Source organism: Solanum stenotomum, chromosome 2 (genome assembly GCF_019186545.1).
Source record: "Solanum stenotomum isolate F172 chromosome 2, ASM1918654v1, whole genome shotgun sequence".
Lineage (NCBI taxonomy): Eukaryota > Viridiplantae > Streptophyta > Magnoliopsida > Solanales > Solanaceae > Solanum > Solanum stenotomum.
In genome coordinates, this window is record NC_064283.1 from 22,188,825 (window position 1) to 22,214,317 (window position 25,493).

The 25,493-nt window shown below is 37.3% G+C and overlaps 3 protein-coding genes and 1 pseudogene across 3 annotated transcripts in view; 2 read left to right on the plus strand and 2 right to left on the minus strand.

Moving 5' to 3' along the window:
- Window positions 1-25,493, minus strand: part of LOC125855812 (uncharacterized) — a 149,831-nt gene that overhangs the window by 88,550 nt on the left and 35,788 nt on the right. The gene's annotated exons all lie outside the window — the stretch shown is intronic.
- On the plus strand, window positions 1,030-1,584 carry LOC125855810 (uncharacterized). Its single transcript, XM_049535502.1, has 2 exons — window positions 1,030-1,253; window positions 1,446-1,584. The coding sequence occupies exons 1-2, from the start codon at window positions 1,030-1,032 to the stop codon at window positions 1,582-1,584; spliced, it is 363 nt and encodes a 120-aa protein (XP_049391459.1).
- LOC125856326 (violaxanthin de-epoxidase, chloroplastic-like) lies at window positions 15,114-17,392 on the plus strand (annotated as a pseudogene).
- LOC125855811 (uncharacterized) lies at window positions 17,752-20,144 on the minus strand. Its single transcript, XM_049535503.1, has 7 exons — window positions 19,952-20,144; window positions 19,396-19,566; window positions 19,098-19,279; window positions 18,940-19,023; window positions 18,720-18,859; window positions 18,029-18,095; window positions 17,752-17,847 (listed from the first exon to the last, which is right to left on the minus strand). The coding sequence occupies exons 1-7, from the start codon at window positions 20,142-20,144 to the stop codon at window positions 17,752-17,754; spliced, it is 933 nt and encodes a 310-aa protein (XP_049391460.1).

The window sequence follows — 25,493 nt, forward strand, 5'->3', positions numbered from 1 at the left end:
CCAGCAATGGTCTTCGAGTGCCAGCCACGTCCAGGGTGTAGGCTCGGGGCGTGACAAACTTGGTATCAGAGCATAGAGTTCAAGAGTCCTAAGGAGTCTATGAAGTCATGTCTGTAGAGTCCTAGTTATCGGTGTGAAGCGCGCCACATCTATAATTAGGAGGCTACAACATTTAGGAAGATTTCTCACTTCTTTCACACTCATCTCGTGCATTAGAGTTTATCTCTAAAAAAATTCTTTCTATTCGTGCTTGCGCGTATTTCAGAGGATCATGCCTCCACGAAGAGCAGTCAGAGTTCGTCCAGCTATGAGGAGTTTTGAGGACAAGAGTTACCGAATGCCCTAGAAGTGCAAACCCAAGAAGAGATCAAATATGCTGATTTTCGTGAAGCTATTCTGATGTTAAGTTGCAACCTTCCATGTTGGGCAGAGAGATAATCGACACAAAGTGGTTGATACTTCAAGGATCCGTGAACTCTTAAGGATGAACCCACCAAGCTTCACAGGTTCAAGTATTAGTGAGAATTCGGAGAACTTCATTGAGGAGCTTTAAAGGGTATTTGACGTGATGCATGTTGGTGAGTCGGAGAGGATGGAACTAGCTGCATACCAATTGAAGGGTGTCGCTAGAATCTGGTTTGACCAATGGAAAAAGAATAGGGCTGAGGATGCGCCAGTAGTGAGTTAGGTTGTGTTTGAGATTGCCCTCATGGGGCATATGTTTCCTCGTGAGTTGCGAGAGGCAAAGATAAAAGAGTTTCTCACCCTTAATCCGGAGTCTATGAGTGTTCATGAGTACAGTCTGAAGTTCACACAACTTTCCCGCTATGCTCCGGAGATGGTTGCGTACATGATGAGTAGAATGAGTTTATATGTTACTGGGTTATCTCGTCAGTCAAGCAAGGAAGGCAAGGCAACTATGCTGATAGGGGATATTGACCTAGCAAGATTTATGATCCATTTACAATAGGTTGAGGAGGATAAGNTACTGGGTTATCTCGTCAGTCAAGCAAGGAAGGCAAGGCAACTATGCTGATAGGGGATATTGACCTAGCAAGATTTATGATCCATTTACAACAGGTTGAGGAGGATAAGCTAAAGGATAGAGAGGAGTTTAAGGATAAGAGGGCTAAGATAGTAGGGGACGAGTTCAGGCAGCAAAAGAATGATGACAATCAGTCATCCCTCCCACAGAAACAGAAGGGACCTGCTTCACCATCTGCTAGTGCACTTGCACCTGAGAACAAATATGGGTACGATATAAATTCCTACAGTTTCAGGGCTAGACTTGCCTATCCTTAAGGCAGTATGGTACCAAGGGGTAGTAAGGCTCCTGCATGTGCTAGGTGTGGTAGAACCCACCCAGGTAAGTGTCGTGATGGCCAGACAAGTTGTTTTAAGTATGGACAAAAGGGTCACTTCATGAAAAAGTGCTCTAAGAACAGGCAAGGTAGTGGAAATCTAAGCAATAGGGCCCAAGCTTCATCAGTTTCTCCCCTAGACAGGATGGTACCTAGAGGAGCTACCTCTAGTACTGGCGGAGAAGCAAATCGCCTCTACGCAATCAACAGTCGCCAAGAGTAAGAGGATTTGCCAGATGTTGTCACTTGTATGATTCGAGTCTTTGATTTTACTGTTTATGCTTTGCTAGACCTTAGAACGAGTTTATCTTTTGAAATTCCTTATGTTGCTATGAACTTTGATGTTATACCTGAGCAACCTAGTAAGCCATTCATAGAGTGGAGTAGTAGTTCAGTAGTGCCTAAGGGTCGTTTCATTTTCGTACCTCAAGGAGAGAAAATTAGTTTCGAAGGGTTGTATCTATCACTTAGTCCGAGTTAAAGACTCCAGTGTTGAGATACCTCTTTTTCAGTCAGTTCCTATAGTAAGAGAGTTTCCAAAAGTTTTTCCTGATGATCTACCCGAAATTCCTCTTGAGAGAGAAATAGACTTTGGTAAGACATCATTCCAGATACTTATCCTATCTCTTTTTTGCCTTATAGAATGGCACCAACAGAGTTGAAAGAGAAGTTAAAGGGATCTGTTAGATAAGGGTTTTATTTGACCAGGTTGATTCGTAGAACAACGAAATTTCAACGGTCTGAAGCTTGTGAGGGAAACTTTCAGGAATGGAAAGAGAAGTTGACTACCACCCAGTTATGATATTTGGTTCTTGAATACATACTGAGTATCTGAACCTAAAATGGATTTCAGAATAATAGTCGCGTTTAGGCGAATCGGGGTGTAATGTGATGAGCTAGAGTTGGTTGGTGTAGTATTCGCTTGGAAGATATGACGTCACTGTTGTATGATTTTCATGTGGGTGTGTTCACTTAGAATGAGCTTAATTTCAAACAGAGAGAGAGTGGTTAAGGTAATCAAGGATAATGACATGAGTTTTCTTTATCACCCTGGTAAGGCATATGTTGTTGCTGATTCCTTAAGCAAGTTGTCTATGGGTAGCACTACCCATATTGAAGAAGGAAAGAGACAGTTAGCAAAAGATGTGCACAGACTGGCATGCCTGGGAATTAGACTTTTAGATTCCGTAGAAGGAGGAATAGAAGTAGCGAGCGGGGCCGAGTCATCCTTAGTGTCAGAAGTAGAAGGTGAGAAAGACCCAGACCCTATCTTGCTGGAATTTCAGGCAAAATGTTCATAAGCAGTGATGACTTTTAAACAAGGGGGAGATGGTGTTTTGAGGTATCAAGGTGGATTGTGGGATTGGTTTCAAGGATAATTGAGATGATTACCTATCTTACATGGAGTTGCTTACAACAATAGTTACCATTCTAGCATCCAAATGGATCCTTATGAAACTCTTTATGGGAGGAGATGTAGATCTGTTTTTGGATGGTTTGAAGTTAGTGAAGCAGGGTTGATAGATCCAGAGTTAGTTCATCAAGCTATGGAGAAGGTGAAAGTGATTTAAGAAAGGTTAAAAACGGCACAGAGTCGTCAAAAAAAATCCTACACTAATGTTAGGAGAAGGGCGTTAGAGTTTGAAGTAGAGGATTGGATATATTTGAAAGTTTCACCCATGAAGGGGGTTATGAGGATTGGTAAGAAAGGGAAGCTTAGTCCCCGATTTATGGGACCCTATCACATAGTCAAGAGGATTGACAATATAGCTTAGTAAGAGTAATCTCATTCGAGGACGAATGTTCCCAAGAGGGAGATATTGTAACATCCAGCAAGTTGAAATAACTATGAAGAAGCTTAGAATTGAAAATAGTCATTTTTGGAAAGAATTAAAAATCTGGAAAATTTGGTTAAGGGAAAAAAATGAGTTTTTGGCCAACTTTGAAAAATCATAACTCCTAGCTCAGGATGAGTTAGGTGTAGTTCCAGTTATGTTTGCGAAGCTCGTGGAATGATCTTTCAACACCGCTGAGTTTGCATGATTCCGAGTTTGTATGAGTGATTTATACCCTTTGGAAGTGGGCTGTTGGCAGGGCAGTTTAGTCCCAAATTTTAAGGGTAGTTTGGTCTTTTCCCTCACCTTTTCTTTTCGTTATATTAGGGCTTTAGACTGATTTTTTTTATCAGTTTTTCCCTATTTGAAAGAGTGAGAGTTAGGGTTCTTGAGAGAAGAGGAGAAGAAGAAGAGAAGGAGGAGAAGAAGCAAGGTTCGTAGAGATCGTCGTGGATTTCATCGGGGGTGATCCCTATTAAGGTATGTGAGATCATAGTGTTGGGTTGGTTCATTCACCCACACGCCAAACTCGTTTTAATATCGAGAAAAGAGTGGCTGTGTTTGTTGAAGTTGTGGTTTTGTTGTTGAAGTTTCTTGTTGATTTCGGACATGTTTCCGGTTGTGTTTGTGAGTTGAAATCTATTGTATGTTGAGGGGTTTTATGATTCTAAGTGTTTGGGGCTGGAACCATTGAAGTTAAGGAGGTTTAGAGTTGGAAAAATGAAGGAGAAAATTTGAGTATTCTGGGGAAAGGGGTGGCGTGTCGCGCCCCAAAAGGGACTCTGAAGTCCAGCCCTTGGGGCGGAGCGCCTAGCAGAGCGCCCAGCAGGCCCCTCTGAAGCTTGAGGGTTGGTGCTTTGCACCTCTCAGAGCGCCAAGGACGCCAAGTTTTCCCTTTCATTCCCTACTTTTTCATACATGTTCCTTGGTAATGTACCTATGTTTTATAGTTGTTTTCAACACTCTAAGGTACATTTAGACATCCCGAACTGATCCATAAACATGTAATCATATACCTTGAATCCATAATCCAATTCAAGGCGAGTTAGGATCAAAGTCAACTGAAGTTAGAAGTTAAGTGAAGTTAGAGCCAAGCTTAGAAGTTAAGTCAAAGCAAGTCTTTAAAGTTTTTCAAGAGTCTTTATTGAACGTTTTAATTTCATTTTAAGGTTCCAGTTCCAAGTTGAGTATAGAGTTTCCAGTTGAGTAAAGAGTATTGAGTTTCCAGTTAAGTAAAGAGTATAGAGTTTCAAGTTAAGTAAAGAGTATAGAGTTTCGAGTTAGGCCAAGAGTAAGAGTCAAGTTCATTTCTCAAAAGTTATTAGGGAACTAAGTATTCCCAAAGAAGTTTATAAATGTTTTCACATTTAAGATGAGAGGAAACTGAAATTTCCAAAGAGTTTTGAGCAGTTTGAGTACTATCTCTTTTTGAGAAAAGATGAGTTTTGCGAAAGAGCTTCTAAAACATGATTAGTATGACAAATCGAGTATGTCATCAATGTTTAAACAATATGGTCTCTAGATATACCATCAATGTTTATGCAGTATGACTTTCCCGCGTCATCAATGATCATATTAAAATATGGTTTTGATATGTTCTTTTTGGAAAGAGTTTTCAAGAGCCTTTGGGTTAAGTTTTGAGTAATTATCTCAACTAAAGAAAGATGTGTTTAAAACACTAATGAGCTAAAGTATTCTTGGGAGTAGTCTTCAGTACCGAATTGGGGACACGAGTCCATATTAACTCAACTCTCCATAAAAACCATGTAGCCAAACATGGGATTTGACAGGTCATACTATTTAGATGATCATGTAAAGTTAAGCTAGTGGATCCACTAAGTTAAAGTTAAAGTAAGGTCCTATATCACGACAAGGTATAGGATGGTCCTTGGGCAACGTGAGGTAAAACGTTGTATCACCACTTAGGCATGTAGTGGTGACTGTCGGTAAGAGAATTCCCACAATAGAAATTGCATGGTTCTTCGAGAGGTTCTGCTTTGTATGGATGGGGGTATGGGACTTCATTCATGCATTGCATAAGTAGACTTTGAGAGGAAGCATGGTATTTTCATGATATTATAAATATGATTTTTACGTCATGTTTTAAATAGTTTTACAAGCTTTATATATTACATGTGTCTTATTGCTTTATATTGAGTTTAGTGATTCATGAGTTGAGTAGAGCCAACGTAAGTTTTCTTTTGTATTCCTTTCAAGCTGAAGTTGTTATTTAGCGGTCTAGCTCGCATAGTCGTACATTCCATGTACTGATGACAGTTGGCTTGGATCATATTATGATGCAGACACAGTTACCTAGGATCAGCATCCAACACGTCGTTGATCTAGTTGAGCAGTCCAGAGTCAGTGGTGAGCCTCTTTGCATTCCGGAGGACTTGATTATTTTGTTCTCTTAGTTTTGCTTTATTAGGATGTTGTGGTGTCTGTCCCAACATCCATCTGAGTGTTATAGAGGCTTCATAGACAGTCAGTCAGTTAGTTTTGAGTCTCTCATCTATGTATATATGTAAATATTCAATTTTGAGACTCGAGTTGCCTTTTTGGCCAGATTTTATCAGTTAGGTTGTTTTTATGACCTTTCATTGCATGGAGTTATTCTGTTGAGTTAGGTTTCCGCTGAGTTAAGAAAACCAGGCCAAGGGTTTGCTTGGGGGGCCGGCAATGGTCTTCGAGTGCCGGCCACGTCTAGGATGTAGGCTCGGGGCATGACAGATTGGAGAATGGAACTACTTTCTAGGGCTTCAAATAAAGAAAACACTTATAGGTACATTAATCCATCAGCAAAAGTATGTGAAAGAATTACTCAAATGATTCAAAATGGAGGATGCCAAACAAATTGGTACCCCAATAGCTACAACTACAAAATTAGACATGGAAGGAACAAGTTCTGTCGTGGAACAAAAATTGTACAGAGGTATGATTATGTCACTGTTATACCTCACAGCCAGCAGGCCTGCTATCATGTTCAATGTGGGCTGATGTGCTCGATTTCAAACCAAACCCAAAGAATCTCATCTCCAGGCAGCTAAAGAATTCTTCGATATTTTAAAGGAACCACTGATTTAGGACTATGGTATCCAAAAGGGAGTAATTTTGGATTATTAGGGTCTGTTGATGCGGATTATGCAGGTTACCTAGCATATAGGAAAAGTACTACAGGTATGGCTCACTTTCTAGGTTCATGTTTAATATCTTAGGGAACAAAGAAACAAAACTCGGTTGCATTATCAACTGCAGAAGCTGAATACGTAGCAGTTGCCTCATGTTGTGCTCAACTATTATGGATCAAACAACAACTAAGTGACTTTGGTCTTAGCATTGAGTGTGTTCCATTTTTTAGTGACAACACAAGCGCAATTAACATTGCAAAGAATCCTGTCCAACATAAGAGAACAAAACATATAGATATACGTCATCACTTTCTAAGGGACAATGTTGAAAAAGGTCAAATTTCCATGAATTTTTGTGCTATTGAGCAACAAATTGCGGACATCTTTACTAAGGCTTTAGCAAGGGAACACTTTGAAAAGAACAGGTTGGAACTTGGGATGATAAAGATAAATTAATTACTCTAAAATGGGAGGACTCATTACTAAGATCCTAATTACCATACTATGTTGAGCATATAAAAACTCGTAAACTATAAAAATATTTTATAATTATTCACGTAGGGCGGATTTGGAGCTAAAAGCGCACATACACACCAATGAGATCTTGTTCAGGTATGTACACTAACTATTGCTTTACCACTTAAGAAAAACTGAAAAATAATAATCAAACACACATACTTATTCCTTTCCCACGTACCAAAACAGATAATCACACCTAGTCTACCCAAAAAGCCGCCAAAACTTCAAATTAGGCTCCATCCCCAAGAAAACTCTTCAACTTCCTTTCCGAAGATCTAAAAGGAAAATATCCCACCATCTTCCTAAATCTTTCTTCATCAAGAAACCCATTCCCAAAACTCCTCTCACTCAAAAATAAAATAAAATGGCCTCACCTTCTCAAACAAACCTCACGTTAGCAATTCCTCCCTTCCAAGACCTACCCTACTACGTACACACCTCAGACGTGCTGTATGTTGATGCTCTGCGTATCTCGCACAATGCATACCCAATACAAGAACTCGACAGTACAATACGTGTTTCATCAAATAAGGGGGAACAAACTGAAAATGTGTCTCCAGCCGTGTGTGAGGGGGAACACTCGAGCTTAATTCCTTTAAGCGATGATGATACCCCTATTTCTAATCTTATTCCCAAACAACTAAGGTCTCGTGTTCGCAAAACCATGAGCAACCATTCCTCCACACCTTCTGAAGTGTTCCCTGTGAGGATGACTAGGTCGGTGCAACGAACTTTGGAAGAGCAATTCATTCTCTTATCCTCCAAGAAACCACGAATCTCTAACAGTAAGTTCTCTTCTCATACTGAGACTATTGACATCCCTGATGACCCATCCAAATCTGAGAAAACCAAAAAGGGTAAAAAGAAATCATCTTCACATGCACCTAAGAAACAGGTTCGACAGGTTATTGCAAAACAAAGTCATAAATCAGTGGAAAATATTAACAAGAAACTGGGAAAAAGAAAGAGAGAAATGTCTTCTGACTCTGAATGGGAAAATCAGTCCGAGAATGAGGGTGAGGTATCTGAAAACTTTGATGCTAATCTTGACAGTCGTACAAAAAGAATTTTAAATTTCACAAAAAAAAGTCTGGTAAGGGGTAGGGTGATAACTGGGTTTGGGGGTGCTGAAATAGGGGAATTACTGAGTGTCTTACATGCTCAAGGGTGGACGGACTTGTTCCTTCAGGGTAACAAAAGAAGGAAGATAGGTAAAGATGAAACTAGACTATTTTACATTAATGTCATTGGTTCTCCCCCGTCCATTTCTAGTGTAGTTAGGGGGAATGACATAAATCTTACTCCTGATAGTATTGCTCAGATCTTGGGGGTTCCTAATATAGGGTGGTCTCATTATGTTAAACGCAGTTGGCCTCCTTTAGATGGTTTACCTAGTGCTGTTGATATTGTTCGCAAGTTTCTGAATAATCCTACCGTGGAAGAATATTCTAGAGTTGACAAAGGGGCTATGATTCCTTTACATAGGTTGTTGTTTGATGTGGTGCAGAAGATAATTCTGCCCAAGAAACAAAAAACGTACTGAGGCTAACTACTTAGATCTCACTTTGATGGAACTCTTGCTTTCAAGGCATCCCATTAACCTGTCGCAGTTGATGTTATCTCACATACACTTTATCGGTATTGAGGACAAAAAGTTTCACGCATTGGGATATGGATTTTGGTTAGGAGCGATCTTTGAGCATTTTAAAATCCCTGTTAAGGTCTGGGAGGAGCAAACTATAAAGGATGTTCTTGGTACTGTCAATCATGTTGTTGTACCTGCTCCTCACCGGGATGCAAATGCTCCTATGCAAAGGTTGCGAGCTCAACTAACAATGAAGGATGAGGAAATTGCTGCACTCAGAGTATCCCATAATGCTGCTATGGATCAGTTACATATCTCTTATGGACTCGAGCATACCAGGTTGGAGGAAGAAATTGCAAAATTAAAGGAGGATTTGTCTAAGTCTGAAGCTGCTCTTGAAGCTGAGAAATCAACTAACTCTGCAAATCTAAAAGGCCTTTATGATATGTTCAAGTCTACTCCTCCGATTATCTCTCCATTAGCTACTTCTTCCCAGATTCCTTAACCAATCAACTCTTTCTAGTCGTGTGTAGTTTTTTTTTGCTTTTCAGTTTTTTTTGATGTGGTGTTAGCATGGTTTGTACATTTCTGACTTTATCTCCCTGATGTGGGATGAGTTGCTTTTTGCTGTAGAACTGCCTAATTTTTGAATAGTTGTATTTCCTTTTATAGTTAACTGTGTTTTGATGCTTTTTCTGGTTGGTTATTACTTGGATACTATAGTAGGTTCTATGCAGATTTGATTGATGCCAAAAGGGGGAAGATACGTCTTATTTGTTGTATTAATAATGTATGTTTGTCATCATTCAAAAAGGGGGAATTTGTTGGTTTAAATAAGGATTTTGAAGTCTGACAAAGCAAATAAGGAACGAGTCATGAAGAATCAGTCAAGGCGAGTCGAACGAGTCATGAAGAATCAGTCAGAATGTTTCCATAATTTATACGTCCTAAGCGAAACAGGAAATAAACTAATCAAAGCCAAGTCAAGGAAGGAGTTGTTAAATGAAGCAGGAAAGCCAAGTTAAGGAAAGAATTTTAAACGAAGTAGGATTACTACACAAGAGAGGCGTGAAGTCGAGTTCAAGTAGAACAAGGCTTTGAGGATATGGAAAAGTCGAGTTCGAGTTGAACAAAACTTTGGAGGTGTTGTTCTATAAATAGGGTAATATTTTCATCAGAAAAGATTGCGCACTTACATAGAGTTATGACAAAACGCTGTCAAAGAGAGTTTTATAATTGGCTTGGGAGTGCTGCGAGATTGTGAGAGATTGTTATGCAATTGTAGTTAATTGATATTAGCTATAGTTGAGTTTTGAGAGTAAGATAAGTCTAACAAGGTTGTGAAACTTGGAAGACTTTAGAAGGCTTAAACCTGGAGTTTTTTGTCTTGGGTAGTTAGGAATTAGAGTTTATAATTCCGTAGATTACATATTTGTGTAATCATTGTATTGCTTGAAGTTGAGATAAATAATACAAAAGTTGTGAACCAATTGTTATTCTATGAAGTTATTTACTACAACTTGCAAACATTAAAGAACAAGTATTTAGTACGTGTTCCTTTACAGAATTAAGGAGGTCATAATTCCAACAGCTCGCAACATGCTTCTTGCCATCTCCACAATGGTTCGGTTCTTTCGTTCAGCGACACCATTTTGCTACGGAGTATAATGAGTTGTTAAATCCCTATGGATACCATTTTTTCATAAAACAAATTGAATTCATTGGACACGAACTCTCCTCCTCTATATGCGCGAAGAACTTTGACAATGTAGCTACTTTGGTTTTCCACCAAAGCTTTAAATTTCTGAAACTTTTTAAATGTTTCAGACTTGTTCTCCAAAAAATAAACCCAACTCATGCGACTATAATCGTCAGTAAACAACAAGAAATAACGACTTCCACCTAAGGACTTAGTCTGCATAGGACCACATAAGTCAACATGTTTTAGTTCCAAACATTTTGAAGCTCTCCATGCTTTTCCAACAGGAAAAAATTTCCTGGTTTGTTTTCCATAAATGCATTCTTCACATAAATCAAGAGAGCTAATTTTCGGTAATCCAAGAACCATATCTCTATCACCTAGCAATTTCAGGCCTTTTATATTGAGATGGCCGTACCTCAAATGCCATTGCTTCGAGTCGTCCTTTGCACTTGTAGAGAGAGAAAACTTTTCCATCTTAGAAACGTCCAGCGGAAACATATTGTTTGGTGTCTTGGTGATGTGAACCATTTTGCCCGACTTCTTGTTTGTAATGACACAAGCATCATCATCAAACAAAAGAGAATATCCGTCAGCTATTAGTTGTCCAACACTTAACAAATTGAATCCTAAATCTGGTACGAATTGAACATTATCCAACATTTTTACTTTGTCGTGGCTAGTGTCTACAACCACCTTGCCTTTTCCTTCAACCTGCATCTCTTTTGTGTTGCCAAGTTGCACCTTCTTCTTTTGCTTCTCATCAAGGTCTCTGAACATATATTTGGCCCCTGCCATATGATTTGAACAACCACTATCTACGAACCATATATCACTTGACTTATGGTTTGTATCAATGCAAGCCATAAAAAGATAAGTCTCTTCCTCATTTTCTTCTGCTGCAAAATTCATTTTTTGGTCTTTAAACTAACAATCAGCCTTTATATGCCCATAGCGGTGACAGTGATGACATTGAACGCCATTCTTTGTGTTGCCTTGCTCATTGGACTGCGTATGCCCATTATTTCTTCCTCTGCCTCTTCCATAACCACGGCCTCGACCACCGCGAAATCCTCATCTTCCTCGGCTTCTACTTGCTGGACCATTATTATCTCCATATTTAGTGGTTGCGTATTTTACTTGGAATGCCTTTTCTTCGTTCTTCTCTACTGATCGATTGATTCTCGCCTCATGAGCTTGAAGAGATCCTATCAGTTCATCAAAGGAAAAAACTGATAGATCCTTAAATTCTTCGATAGCCACAACTATGTGACCAAATTTTGGATTCAAGCTTCTCAATACCTTTTCAACAATAATCTGATCAATAACCTTCTCTCCATAGGATCGCATTTGACTGACAATTGTCATTGCTCTTGACAGAAAACTAGTAATAGATTCACCACTTTTCATCATCAAGTTTTCAAAGTCACGCCGAAGTGATTGTAGTCTCACCACAATGACCTTTGAATCTCCTTGAAACTCTTTCTGCAGAATGGACCAGGCTTGCTTTGATGTAGTTGCTGTTGCGATTCGTGAAAAAACGCTGTCATGGACAGCCTGCTGGATAAATACCAGCGCCTTCGCATTTTTTTCTTGTTGTCTCACAGCCTATTTTCTTCATCAGGATCTGTATATCCACGTTCTACTAAGTCCCAATGATCTTGAGACTTGAGTATAGTTTTCATACGTATACTCCAGAATTCGTAGCTTTCTCCCTTGAAGACAGGAATAAGTGGTTGTGCCACACTCAATGAACTACCGTTAGTTGCCATGACTGGCTCTGATACCAAATTTGTTGGAGAAAAAGTATAGAGAAATCTGGAAATAATAAAAAAGAGAAGGAAAATTGCGATTACTTTTAATTTCTGATTAATTGGAAGTTACAGAATAACAAAATATGCCCATATGATATATAGGCTAAGTGATAAATAACTAATCCTAAAATATAGGTCCTATAACCCAAATAAACACTATTTCAGCAACACTAGGAAACTACCTAACAGAATGCAGAAGACTAGTTCAACCAAACTATCCATAACATAATTTACGTGTTCCTACTTTGTTTTGAATCACTTTTCAACAATAATTGTTAATGCTTATCCAACCATATAAATAAGTAGTTAATTAGGTATTTTACAAGATACTAGAATATGCTTGATCAAGAAGCAGCAGGAACAAAATACTAACCTTATAGAGCTCAATCTTGTTATAATCTTTGGCCACAGTACATTTGCAGGTAACAGATGAATTAGGTCGCAACCTATCAGAAAGCTACAAAAACAAAAGGATATATAGAGAAGGAAACAATTGCTTCACTCAATGGGGTAGTTTCCAGGGATTCTTCGCAAATTGAGGAATTCTTGCACACAGAGCTCTCGAATTAAATGTTGACAGATGCAGTGTCATTCAGGACCTAACAAGCTAATGCTTCAAAGACTACAAACAAATATTCGCGATTAATATTGAATTCAAATGATACATCTGTTGTGATTCCAGTTGTTATAAATTCCTATCATGATGATAAAACTTAAACTTGTGATTACAAGAAGACTGACCTATAAAAGAGGATTTTTCCAAAACGAGCAACTACAGACGGCTTTACTTGTGCCATCTCATGCTTCATATGTTGAAATGCCAAAAGTAAATCCTCTTTCACATTTGCAGCTACCAAAAGCCATGGTGTATCGATAAGTTTGTTCAGCATTCCTTCACTGCAATCTAGAAAAGCATAAATATTTGAAAGAAAACTGAAATAATTAACATCTCAAAAGCATAAATGTAATGAGAATTCATGATTCTAATGTGTATATTCAACCATGTTCATCACTGTGTATCGATCACCAATTCAATTCAATATAAGGTTGTACACAAATCGAATAGGCAGACAACAAGAAATTGATGAAAATACAGATACATTAGGACATACATATCTAAAACTACTCTTCCGGTGAAAAAGAAAAAGGTTATACCTTCCATTAGAACCAACGATAGAGCTTTTCTGTCTGGATTTCCATCAAAGTAGTCTGCAGAAAAAGGTTGGAGGCTGACAAGAGACAAAAATCGAGAATAATCAGCCAAGCCAACGGAGAACCATTTCGAAACAGCAAATTTTCTGTAAACGATGGTCTTTCCTCGAAAATTGTTCTGCTCCCAAAACGACTTGAGATTAACGCTCTTTCTGAAGTTATTAGGCGTAAGAAAGTCCGGTGCCGGAGTTGGATTCAACAACGGAAAGACCTTTGTTTGCCTCTTGTGCGGCGGAATGTAAGCCATTATATTTGATCTGTTGCTTTGCACTTCTGCTGAAAATTGGTTGCTCTGTTTTGTGAACATTTTGGCGCTATAAATAATACAGATGCTTGCTGGAATACTTGAATTTCAAACAGACGCATTATATTAATGAACATTAACGTCTCGGTTGACGACCCTTTGAGCTTCTACTAATTACACTTCATTGAATTACGACTACTATATTTGATTTCATTTTAAAAGCTAAAAAGTTCATTTAATATCCAACATTATAGTGTATCAAATATAATTCTATTGGACAGTTCAAATGATTTTCGATATTGCTGCATCGAATTGGAATATGTGTTGGGTATTTGCTCTGAGTTTATGAGTTTTTCTTTGCCTTGAGTTTATGAGTTTTTCTATTCTTAAAACAGTTTGATAAAGTGGAAGTCTAACAGTCTTAACAAGTCATCTAAAACATCAAATAAGTGGTTGGGGAGTCACTCATACACCACATACATCATCCAAAAACTAGAAAGACATATATAAAACAAGTAAAAGTGTCTCGGTCCTCAGAAAATGAGGACTCACCAACTCTTGAATTTGATAGAATGATCAACTAGCCACGAGTGTGAGAAGTGGGAGTGTCGGACCCTATATTAATGAGACAATGTAGACACAAGTATGCATTAGTATATGAAATGGACTAAATATGTGGCAATATGCATATATAGACATGGTATCATGAAGAACTTAAACACGTGAGATATGACCAACATTTGAGCATTTAAAGGCTTAAGGAAACAACATATATTTCATAAGATATGGTCAACACATTTAAAATAAGAGACATAAGAAGCTTTTGAAGAAACATATTCGTTTTCGTTTTTTAGGATATTAGTTTTAAGCGACAAAAAGACCATGAGAGCTATATCATGGAATCCGATATATCCCTCGTACCGAAAGAAGGGGATTCTACTTGCCAAGGTAGAATCCGTACACATCATCTTTTGCTAAAGTGGATATACTAGCTAGGTCATTTAAGACGATCCTACGGGGCATGTAGTTAGGGACTAGAGGTTGCTACCAGAGACTACCCTATTTGAGCCTCCACCTCAAATCCCTCTCGGTGCTAAGTCTAAATCCCAACGGAATAGATAAGAATCAAATATCATTATAACATAGGAACGACAATGATCAATACTAATCCTCATCTTAAAAATCAAAACATAGAATAGCTCCTTAAATTACAATTCAAGCATAGGTGAGAAAACCTTTCACCAATATGAATCTATATGTGAGAAATACATTTCATAATCATGATCATAAGACTATGTCTTATGTGAGAAAACCTTTCACAACAACATTGATACTTTCATTTAAAAGCACCATATCATCATAAACATCATTTTCATAAGACATGCATAATTCTTCAAAATTCATAGTTCATGAGTTCATCATAAGTTCATAATTGAAAGTCATGGATCATGCTTGAGAAATGGAGGGGTGAGTTCTTGATTGATTGTGAACTATACCCCAAAACCTTTAGTTGGAATTGAAGATTAATGTGGGAGCTGGTTAAAAATTTATCTGCATTTCAATATTTGACCTTAAATCCTACTTATGTATTATAGAATTTCAATCTACTTGTGAATGTGGCGAAATTCTTGGCTGTGAATCTGATAGTAAGATTTGATATGTACTGGTGTGCAACACGCGCGCACACACACGTAGAATATGCATCTTGGACCAATCAGCCTGATATGTGAGCGTGTGTGTTGCACAGAGCAGATATCAATCAGAAAGATTTAGAAGATAGCACAATCTGATATACTTTATTTCTATAGGTTGGAGTTGGTGGTCATTCGATTGAATAATGGCACTTGCCCCTCATTCAAACTTTCTGTGCAATCATGAAACCATCAAATGTCAAGTTGGATCAAAGCTTCACAGTCATACAAGATTTGGCTGGGGTAGAGCAGATTACTTTGGTAGCATAGTCATAGTGAAAATTTGTTCCAGAAGACAGCTGATACCTACGTACTTGCAGAAATCTCCTAGAATGCGCTGTGGTTTGGATTCTAGAGGTCTGCAACTATCATCACGGGGAAACAAAATCTTTCTTCTGCACATAGCATTAACCAGAATGTACCTAAGGTGAGTTTTGATAAAATTTTATTCAGTTGCTTCTCTTTTACTACTTTACGAAGGAATGCGGGGATCTAGCTCTCTCCTCTGCATCCTCTTCTTTCTCTTTGCTGACAGAAGTCCTCTATTTAGGGAAATACAATATGCAAATTTCCAGAAGATGTAGCTTTGATGGTCTGGAAGAAATGGGGCCAAGCAATTGTAACTCTATTCATTTTGTCAGTTGCTTCAAAGGCTGATGCTCTCAAAACTTGTACTTGCTTACTGAAAGAGTGCAGGTAATGCTTTTTCATCTAATTCCTTTCTGATTTTGAGAATGTTAAGACTTTCTGTGTACTAATTAGGCCATGAGAATAGCAGTATGAATTTGACTTAGTTTCAGGAAGTATTTTCAGACCATTATGGTGGTAAAAATAACTGATACTGTTGCTGTGCTAGGGATGCAGGAAAGTTTCTACCAGTATTCCATTTTCCCTGTAACTTAAAAGATAGCTTAATTTGTCTCGATGAATGTGCCAAAATTTGATGAACTTGTAAACAGATAGTCACACAAATGTCTAAGGTTTATTTTAGACCACAAAATTCGGAAGTCTTCTAGTCTTTCTTAAACTTTTTGCTAAGTCAAACGGTCCAACATAATTAGGACGGAGGGAGTAGTATTGATGAGTTTCCACCTCCATTCCAGCATGCATGTCTGACACTCTTAGGTGGCTTATCGAAGTATTATGCTTTCAGGATAGAGCTTGCGAAGTGCATCGCAAACCCTGCATGTGCAGCTAATGTTGCTTGTCTCCAGACTAGCAACAATAGACCTGATGAAACGGAATGTCAGGTGTACGTCTACAAACATCTTATTAAAACTGAATATTGATTTGATCACATTTATGGAATATGGGTGCAGATAAAATGTGGTGATTTGTTTGAAAACACTGTTGTAGGTGAGTGCAATGAGTGTGCAGTCTCCCGGAAAAAATGTGTACCTCGTAAATCTGATGTTGGTGACTTTCCTGTACCTGATCCAAGTGTTCCCGTCCAAAAGTTTGACATGAATGATTTTAGTGGAAAATGGTACATCACTCGCGGCATAAATCCCACATTTGATGTTTTTGATTGTCAATTGCATGAGTTCCATACAGAAGGAAACAAACTTGTGGGAAAAATGACTTGGAGAATAGGGACACCTGATGGAGGATTTTTCACTCAATCAGCAGTGCAAAACTTCGTGCAAGATCCAAAGTATCTTCACTACCAAGATGACTGGTACTTCCCTTCCTACCTCTTTGATATCGTATCTCCATATTGTTTATACTTGCACTGCGATTCACCTAAACACATTAATCGATTTTCTCTGCAGGTATATTTTGTCATCCAAAGTAGAAATCAGTCCAGATGACTACATATGTGTGTACCATAAGGGCAGAAATGATGCATGGGATGGATATGGCGGTTCTGTACTTTATACAAGAAGCTCAGTTTTGCCTGAAAGCATTATATATGCCTGAGTTGCAAACTGCAGCCCAAAAAGTTGGTCGTGATTTCAACACGTTCATAAAAACAGACAATACTTGTGGCCCTGAACCACCCCTTGTTGAGCGTTTGGAGAAGAAAGTGGAAGAAGGAGAGAGGACAATCATAAAAGAAGTCGAGGAAATAGAAGAAGAAGTTGAGAAGGTGAGGGAAAGAAGTCAGCTTATTCAGTAGACTGTTTGAAGGTTTCAAAGAGCTGCAACAAGATGAAGAAAACTTTATAAGAGAGCTCAGCAAAGAAGAAACGGATATTTTGGATGGACTTGAAATGGAAGCAACTGAAGTAGAAAAACTCTTTGGAAATGCATTACCAATAAGGAAATTAATGTAAATATTGCTAAGAGAGTAATATTAGAAACTATCCAAATACAGAATGTATAGCTTGTATTTAATATATTTATCTTTTTGCCTGGAATAGATTCCTCATATATCATGTAATGCTTCTCTCTTAGAGGCATAAATAATACATCTTCTCCTTTAAAATCCCATTACTGATGCCACTAACATTAGAGGCCTTGGTTCATTTCATTCCATACACAAAACTATATAGTGCAAACAGCATTCAACATTTTGAGTTTAACAATTCAGTTATCTACATCTATACATTCCACCAGTGCAAACTACAAAAGGTAACTTCCTTCACCAACCGAACATAGCTTGTGAGTAGCAGTTTCTGCAGATATTTTGCAAAGAGAAAGTGAAGGACCATGAAATATGGTCAGCTTGAAGAACCATCATGCAAACAGTGATCCCAGATTAACTTCAAGTTGTCTTCAATCATTTTAAGCACCAGGTTTTCGTCAATCGTTTGCTCCTGCATTTTCGGTAAGAAAATGTATTAAATTAATTATTTCAATAGTGAAGAAACAGAAAGGCTTATCAACTGGATTGGAATCAGTGATGAAATTTTGTTGCTCCAGCTGAACTGGATGATATTTTGCCCAAATGTATTACCAATAGAAATATACATAATTGTTCATTAGAAGAAAACCTACCTGCAATTGGGATAAAATCCCAGACATTTTCAGGTTAGCTTCCTGTGCAACCTCACCAGTTGAAGATCTGAAATCAAATGGGTTAATGGGATATACATCAAAGCAGAGACATTTTGGAACCATAAAGCACCATTAGATAACAAATGGTAAATGAACATCTTCTTCAACTATGTAACATAGGTGGACTATATAGTTTTAGTGGTCCCAAAAAGCTACATGGATATTGAGACAAATAGTCCCTTATCTTTATGTTAAGATTCAAAGTTATTTGTAGTTTTCACATAAAGCACTAATAGTCTCTCATGTTAGCAGTATTGGTGTACTTTTGATCGTCCCTCGAATTTTTGCCAATTTTTAACATTGATTTGTCCACAATTTTATTTATGGAATGCTCAATCATATTTTTACATATCTAGTAGAAATAATAACTCCATATAGAGAAGGTGAGAAGAACATATTGACATATAGATCCTTAATTTCATTCTTCTCCTCATCCTGTAAAATGTGAAGAATTATCTAAAGAACAACACTACTCATAGAAAGACGTAATACTACTGTAAACACCCAAATAGGAGAATTACATACGATAGTTGTGAGAAGCTTGAAATCAAGAGCTCAATCCTTATATATATAGGATCAAAAAGAGCTTTAGATATAAAATATTCATCAACATCTTGAGACTATAACCAACATCTCTGTATTTGAACAAAGCAAATAACTTACAGATAAAACCTTCTTGATTTTCTTGGTATATACAAACAATCTTAGATCTGAGCTCTTTCCAAGAATGCTCATGTCTGCAACCATGTGGCGTACTCGGTTCAACTCAATCTTAAAAATAAGGAGATAGGTATAAATATGTTAATGACAGTTACACGAAAGTGAAGGCATAAAAGGTTTAGAGTACTAACCTTGTAAGGCTGAATCTTATTATGATCTTTTGCCACAGTACATTTGCAGGAAACAATTGATTCAGTTCTCAACTTATCGGAAAGCTACAAAATGCACGGATAAAGAAAGAATACAGTAGGACGAAGACATTCTTTAGAAGCTTGAAAGTAGCATATACCTTAACATAGTACAGTTCTTTCCCTTGCACATATTCTTGTCCGAGATTCTCCACTACTCGATTTTCTACATAATCCATATACGAAGGAGGAACATCAGTATGGAAAGATCCTTTCATTTTTCTCAAAGTAGTTTCAGTCAATGAGTTAAGTTTTAGGCTATCTTTACCAATTGAAGAACTCCTGCATCACAAAGAACATGACAAGTATTTTGAAACACACATTTGTATACGAATAACCTAACAAAATAAGGCTTCAAACACAACAAAGTAAGCAGCATGATATATGAAGATCGACTGACCCATAAGAGAATTTTTCCAAAACGAGCAACTACAGACATTTGTGCCATAACAGCTTCCTCCATCTTACGCTTCATATGTTGAAATGACAAAAGCAAATCCTTCTTCACTTTTGCAGCAATCAAAAGCCATGGTGTTTGTATAAGCTCATTCTTTATTCCTTCACTGCAACCTGGAAAAGTATAGATATATAGCTTAATGAGCGTCACTAAAGAAGAGGTGAACCATGATTTGAAGATGACAGATGCACCACCAATGTCAGCTAATGCACACTAGTGTATGATAATTTTATTAAAAATAAAAAATATGAAACTATTAAACTAACATATAAATATGAATTAGATGACTCTACTAGATAAAATTTGCTTTTGTAGAGTGTGGTTTTGAACTTCAGTTTGCACGGAGGTCACAACTTCGAAACTAGCCATTCCTAGTAAATGGGATTCAAGCCTAGTCCCCTCACATCAGAGGTGTACCAAAATAGTTTGTCTCTTTTGGTGCCTAATAAAATGTATGTATATATATATCTACAACATATATATATATATATATAGTACCTTGATGAGTTGAAACCAAAGAGAGAGGCTGCATGCCTGATTTTGTCTCAAAGGACTCTGGTGAAAGAGGTTGGAAGCTGACAAGAAATGAAAATCTTAATTCATCAGCCAAGCCAACAGAGAACCATTTTAAGATAGTACGATCAGTGTAACCGATGTTCCAAGTGCGGAATTTGTTGAAATCATATCTCATGTTAAACAACGGTGCCGGAGTTGGATGAGCCCTTTGTTTGCCTCTTGTGTGGCGGGATGTAAGACATTATACTTTATCAGTTGCTTTGCACTTCTGCTGAAAATTGAGTTGCTCTGTTTTGTGAACATTTTGGCAATATAAATAATAGGCATGTTAAAGTGCTTGCTGGAATACTTGAACAGACGCATTATATTAATGAACATTATGAATCAATGGTGTATCAAATATAATTCGGTTGACCACCTTTGAGCTTCTACTAATTACACTTCTACAATGTTCATTGAATTACGACTACTAAATTTGATTTAATTTTAAGAACTAAAAAGTTCATTTAACATCCAACATAAGGGTGTATCAAATATAATTCTATCGGACAGTTCAAATGATTTTCGATTTTCTTGTAGGCTATATGGAATATGTGTTAGGTATTTGTCATGAGTTTCTTAAGTTTTTCTTTTCTTAAAAGAAAAACATAAAGTTTCCATATTTGACTAGTTTTTTTCTTGTAGGAAAAAGTTTAGGACTCTATGAATAACAACATTCACAATGTAGTCCTAATGGGCTAGTGCCTAGAGAGTTTTGTGTAGGGGGAGAAATAGTTTGACACAAGTGTTATGTTAGCCCTTGTGTGAACCTCTATGTATTTCGAGTGAATTGTGTGAGGTTATTCTTCTTTACATTTTGTATTCTCTTTTACATAGTGGATTGCTCATCTTCTTCGTGGATGTAGGTTGGTTGACTGAACCACATTAAATTTTTGTGTCTTTTGGTATATTTCTCGTTTGTATTCTTACTCATGGTATTTTGACTTTTGCTTTGCTAGCTTCGGCATGACACCTAATTATTTCAGTCCTAACAATATGATCCCAAGATCCGAATCCAACCCCAGCTCAAGACCCGACCTAAGAGAAAATTAGAAAATACTCCTTCATAGCAAACACACCCTAACTGTTTACTACTCATAATACTTGCCTATTGCAATTTTCTTGAGACTTTTTCCTTTATTTAAAACATTCTTCACTTTGAAGCAAACATGAAACATCAAAACAAGTTTCAACTTTACCTTTTAAAAACCTTAGTCCAACTACTCTATGGACTTTACGTTTTCAATTCCTTTTTTACACTTTAACAAATTAAATTTGTGTATTATTTATGGCACCGCAAGTTGATGGCATTTAAATCATCTTTACTTCTCTTCCAAAATTTATGCTAAAAAGTGAACAATTTTATCATAGTCTATGATACAGAGCTCAAGGAAGCAGGGTACAAAATCTAAGAATTCGATAAAAGGATCAAGAAAATTTGGCTACCAATTGGGGGGAACCATATGAGTCCTCCGGGTGCTCGAGCACCCATTGACCTTGTATCAAAAGATAGATATATATTTGTGTAGAAATTAAGAGGTATTTGTATAAAGTAAACATAGAGCATTGAGTGAACAAATGGTCTGACTGGTCCAATTGCTCTTGGTGGGTGCTTAAGGCTCTTTTAGTGTTGTTGAGCCTAAGTTTGAATCTCACTTTTAACATTTTTTAAAAATATTTTTTGACTCCGCCATTATTCAAAGCACCCACAATCTTAGAATTCTAGATCTGCCTATGTGATAAGTCTGAGATTTGGACTCATTTGAAGCTTTTTTTAGTTCAACCAATAGCGTCTTCAATGCCTTTTTAATGTCCATATATGATTTATTGTAATTTTGTAGCTATGAAAGTTCAAGGACAAGGTAAGGACGAAATCACACAAAAAGAGGCTTAAAATATGAAACAAAAATGTGAAGTTGATGCTTACCAAAAGGCACTTAGTGACTCGCCGAGTGTGTCAGACCTCACAAAAAATAATAGTCTTCGACTAAAATGCTCGAGCCAGGTCGATGAGAAGATGATGATTCACTGAACTTTGTCGGCGAGATGACATTTGCTCGTTGAAAATGACAGAACATTTGGGCTAAATTGAAGGCCAAAAATGCGAGTTTGGGTGATTCTAATCGACCCGACGAATGTGAACAGTGATCTCCATTGAACTCGCCAACTGTGGCTCAAATATCTGAAGCTAAATCTATCAAGAGGCGGGAAGATGATAAAGTCGGGGACTGACCGAATGAGTCGGCGAGCCCCACTAACATCGTTAATGGGGTTATTTAATGAAATTTGGCTAAGTTTTAGAGAAAATATAAATAGCCAAATAGAGATAAAAATACATTTTTGAGCATACATTTTTTTTATCTAAGACTTTATGAAATTAGGGTATAATAGTACTTTCTATTTTCTTGAGTGAGAAGTAATCTTGTAACCCATTTTTTGTGAAATTCGAAAGTGGGTCTTGTTGCTGATGTTAAGTTTTAATGATTTAACAAATTTCAAGATCTAATAAGGGACCAGATCCAGAAAAGACTTAGTTTTCTGGTATTGGGACTGATGATAAGAGGAATGAACGAAACAAAGGGACGAAAGTTGAAGTGGCTGGATATTAGTTTGTTATCATTAAAAATGGAGGAATTGTTATTTTAAGTTGATTTGAAGTTTTGTTGATTTAACAAACTTTCGGATCTAACAAGAGACCTGGTCGAGGAAAGACTGCGTACAAGAAAAGGAAAAAAGACAGGTGTACTCTAAACTCTGTAAAATCTAGCATGGTTGGTGCACGACTTTTTAGAGTAGCAGGCTCTCAACCAATGGCTTTGATCCAAGAGTTTGTGTCCATTTGATAATAGTCTCTTCTCCAAAGACATAACTTAAGTTTTGGCAAACAAAGCTTTGAATTCTGAAAATTCATAAGCTCAAAAAGAAAAAATCATATTCAAGGAAGAACACTACTCATACTCAACAAGGGACCTGATAGAGTACTGAAGCCTTTTTTTTGTTGTCACGCCCCGAGCCTACACCCTGAGCGGGACTGACACTCGAGAACCATTGTTGGCCCTAAGCGAACCCTTGGCCTGACTTACTTATCAGCGGAAGAATTAAACACAAGAAATAGTATCAAAGGATAACTCATGCAAATGTCTTTAAGAAATATTAAACTTAGCCAAAATGGCAACTAAAGTCTAAACCATTAAAAAAGGAAATATTAAACTCAATAACTAACATTTGACTGTCTTGAAGCCTCTATACAACTGAGATGGATGTCAGAACAAGACCCACGACATCCTAATAAAACTAAAACTACTAAAAGCAATACAAGGGATCCTCCGGAAAGCAAGGAGGCTCACCACAAGAATCTGAGCACTCAACTGAATCAATGATGCGCTGGATAGTGATCCTGGTTACCTGTGTCTGAATCATAATAAGATGCAGGCCAAAAGGCATCAGTACATTGAATGTACGAGTGTGCAAGGGGAATTCTAAAACAAGACATAAGCTTGAAAGGAACTGAAGAACTTACCTAGCTCAACTCAACTTGACTGAATTCATTTCAATATAAATCAGTATAAAATAGGTGCACTATAAAGAAAAACTTTTTAATATATAGATGCCAACTCTGTGTATTTTGGAAATACAATGATACTTTGTATGTATGCAAAGATACAATATAATTATTAAATGTATATAAAAATACTAATAAACTGTGTATATAAGAATACAATTACTTATGTGGGAGTTTCTCTAACCGAAAACCATCACTTAAGAGCTATTGTGATGATACAACATTTTGCCTCACGTTGCCAGGGCCGTCCTATACTTTGCCAAGGGTATAAAACCTGAACTACTAAGTGGATCCACTAGTCTATGCTAAAAAGAACTAAAGGAATCATCTAAAAGTATGACCCTTTTCTACCCATGATGGCTACATGGTTTATGGGGGCTGTGAGTTGTTTGAACTCTACCCCATATCGGTGCTCAATACTACTCCCAAAATACGATACTAGCTCTTATGTTTAAAAACATACTTATTTATGTGATTTGAGATAATTGCTCAAAAACTTAGCTCAAAGGCTATCTTGGAAATCAAAGTTTCCTCTCTTGCTTAATTTAGAAAGCGATTACTCTTTTATGAAAACTAGCACAAAGGCTCTTTGGAAATCAAGGTTTCCTTTCTTGTTTAAATGTGAAAACATTTTAAACTCTTTGGGAATACATAGTCCCCATATACTTCTTTGAAGAAATGAGCTTCAATCTTTACTCTTTACTCTTTACTCAACTTGAACTTTAAGTCTTAAAACAAAGTTAAAACATTTGGAAAGCTCTAAGAACTTCTTTTGACTTGACTCTTACTTCTCTTGACTTTGATCTTAACTTTCCTTGGATTGGATTATGGATTCAAGGTTCATAATCTCATGTTTATGATGATTTCATGATGTTTAGATGTACCTTAGAGTATATAAATCGATTGGAAAACATAGGTACGTTACTAAGGAACTAGTATGGAAAGAATGGAGGAAATTGGGGTAAACTGGTGTCCCTGGCGCTCTTAGAGGCGCGGGGCGCCAGAGCCCAAAGTTCAGAGGAACCTGCCTGGGGATCTGAGAGGGCGACTCCCCAGAGCCCAAAATTCAGAGAGCTCTTCTTGGGGCTCTGAGAGGGGCGACGCCCCAGGCCCCTGCCTAGGTGCCTCCGACTTTTCTTCTTCGTTTTAAAACTCTAAACCCCCTATTTCGACTTGGTGTTTTCCCCAAACACTTAGAATTAACTGTACCATCAATATATGAAAGATTCTAATCGAATTCACACCTAAAATCATGGATTTGGATCAAACAACTCCTCAACAATTTCAACGAATCAAGAATTCAAAGGAACTTCAACAAACCCATCAAGAACTCAATTTCTAAGATTTCAAGAACTTAAATTCGCTAAAATTAATCATGATTGGTGCGTGGGTGAACTAACCCAACGCTATGTGATCTCACATACCTCGTAGGGATCACCCATTGATGAAATCCACAAGATATTCTTTAAGAACTTGAGAATTTCCTTGCTTCTCCTTCTCTTTTCTCTCCTCTAAAACTCTAACTCAATTTTTCAAAAGCGTAAACTAACCAAGTTCAGTTTAGACCCCTAAGTAATTACCAAAAACGAATTAAAATAATAGGGTAAGGAAAAGACCAAACTACCCTTCAAAAATCCGGTTTTGACTTTCCTTATTTGAACAACACAACTTTAAATGGGCATATCTCACTTATACTAACTCGGAATCACACAAACTGGCCGTGTTGGAAAGATTATTCTAAGATATTTCCTAAGATATTTGGAAAAGACACCTAAATCACCCAGATCTAGGAGTTATGGTCATTTGAAGTTGACCAAAAACCCAAACTTAACTCTACTTAACCAATTTTCCAGATTTTTATTCTTTCCCGAAAAGATTCTTTCTAATTCTAGTTATTTCTAGTTACGGGGTGTTACAATATAT

Bases quoted from the DNA above. Each gene is read 5' to 3' on its own strand.
- LOC125855810 (XM_049535502.1), top strand. From the start codon at position 1,030: ATGCTGATAGGGGATATTGACCTAGCAAGATTTATGATCCATTTACAA. The intron at 1,254-1,445 runs GTACGATATAAA...CTCTAAGAACAG, and splicing joins GCACCTGAGAACAAATATGG to GCAAGGTAGTGGAAATCTAA.
- LOC125855811 (XM_049535503.1), bottom strand. From the start codon at position 20,144: ATGAGATATGATTTCAACAAATTCCGCACTTGGAACATCGGTTACACT. The intron at 19,024-19,097 runs GTATATGCTACT...TGCATTTTGTAG, and splicing joins AAGAACTGTACTATGTTAAG to CTTTCCGATAAGTTGAGAAC. The intron at 18,096-18,719 runs GTTGGTTATAGT...ATTTGATTTCAG, and splicing joins CTTTGTTCAAATACAGAGAT to ATCTTCAACTGGTGAGGTTG.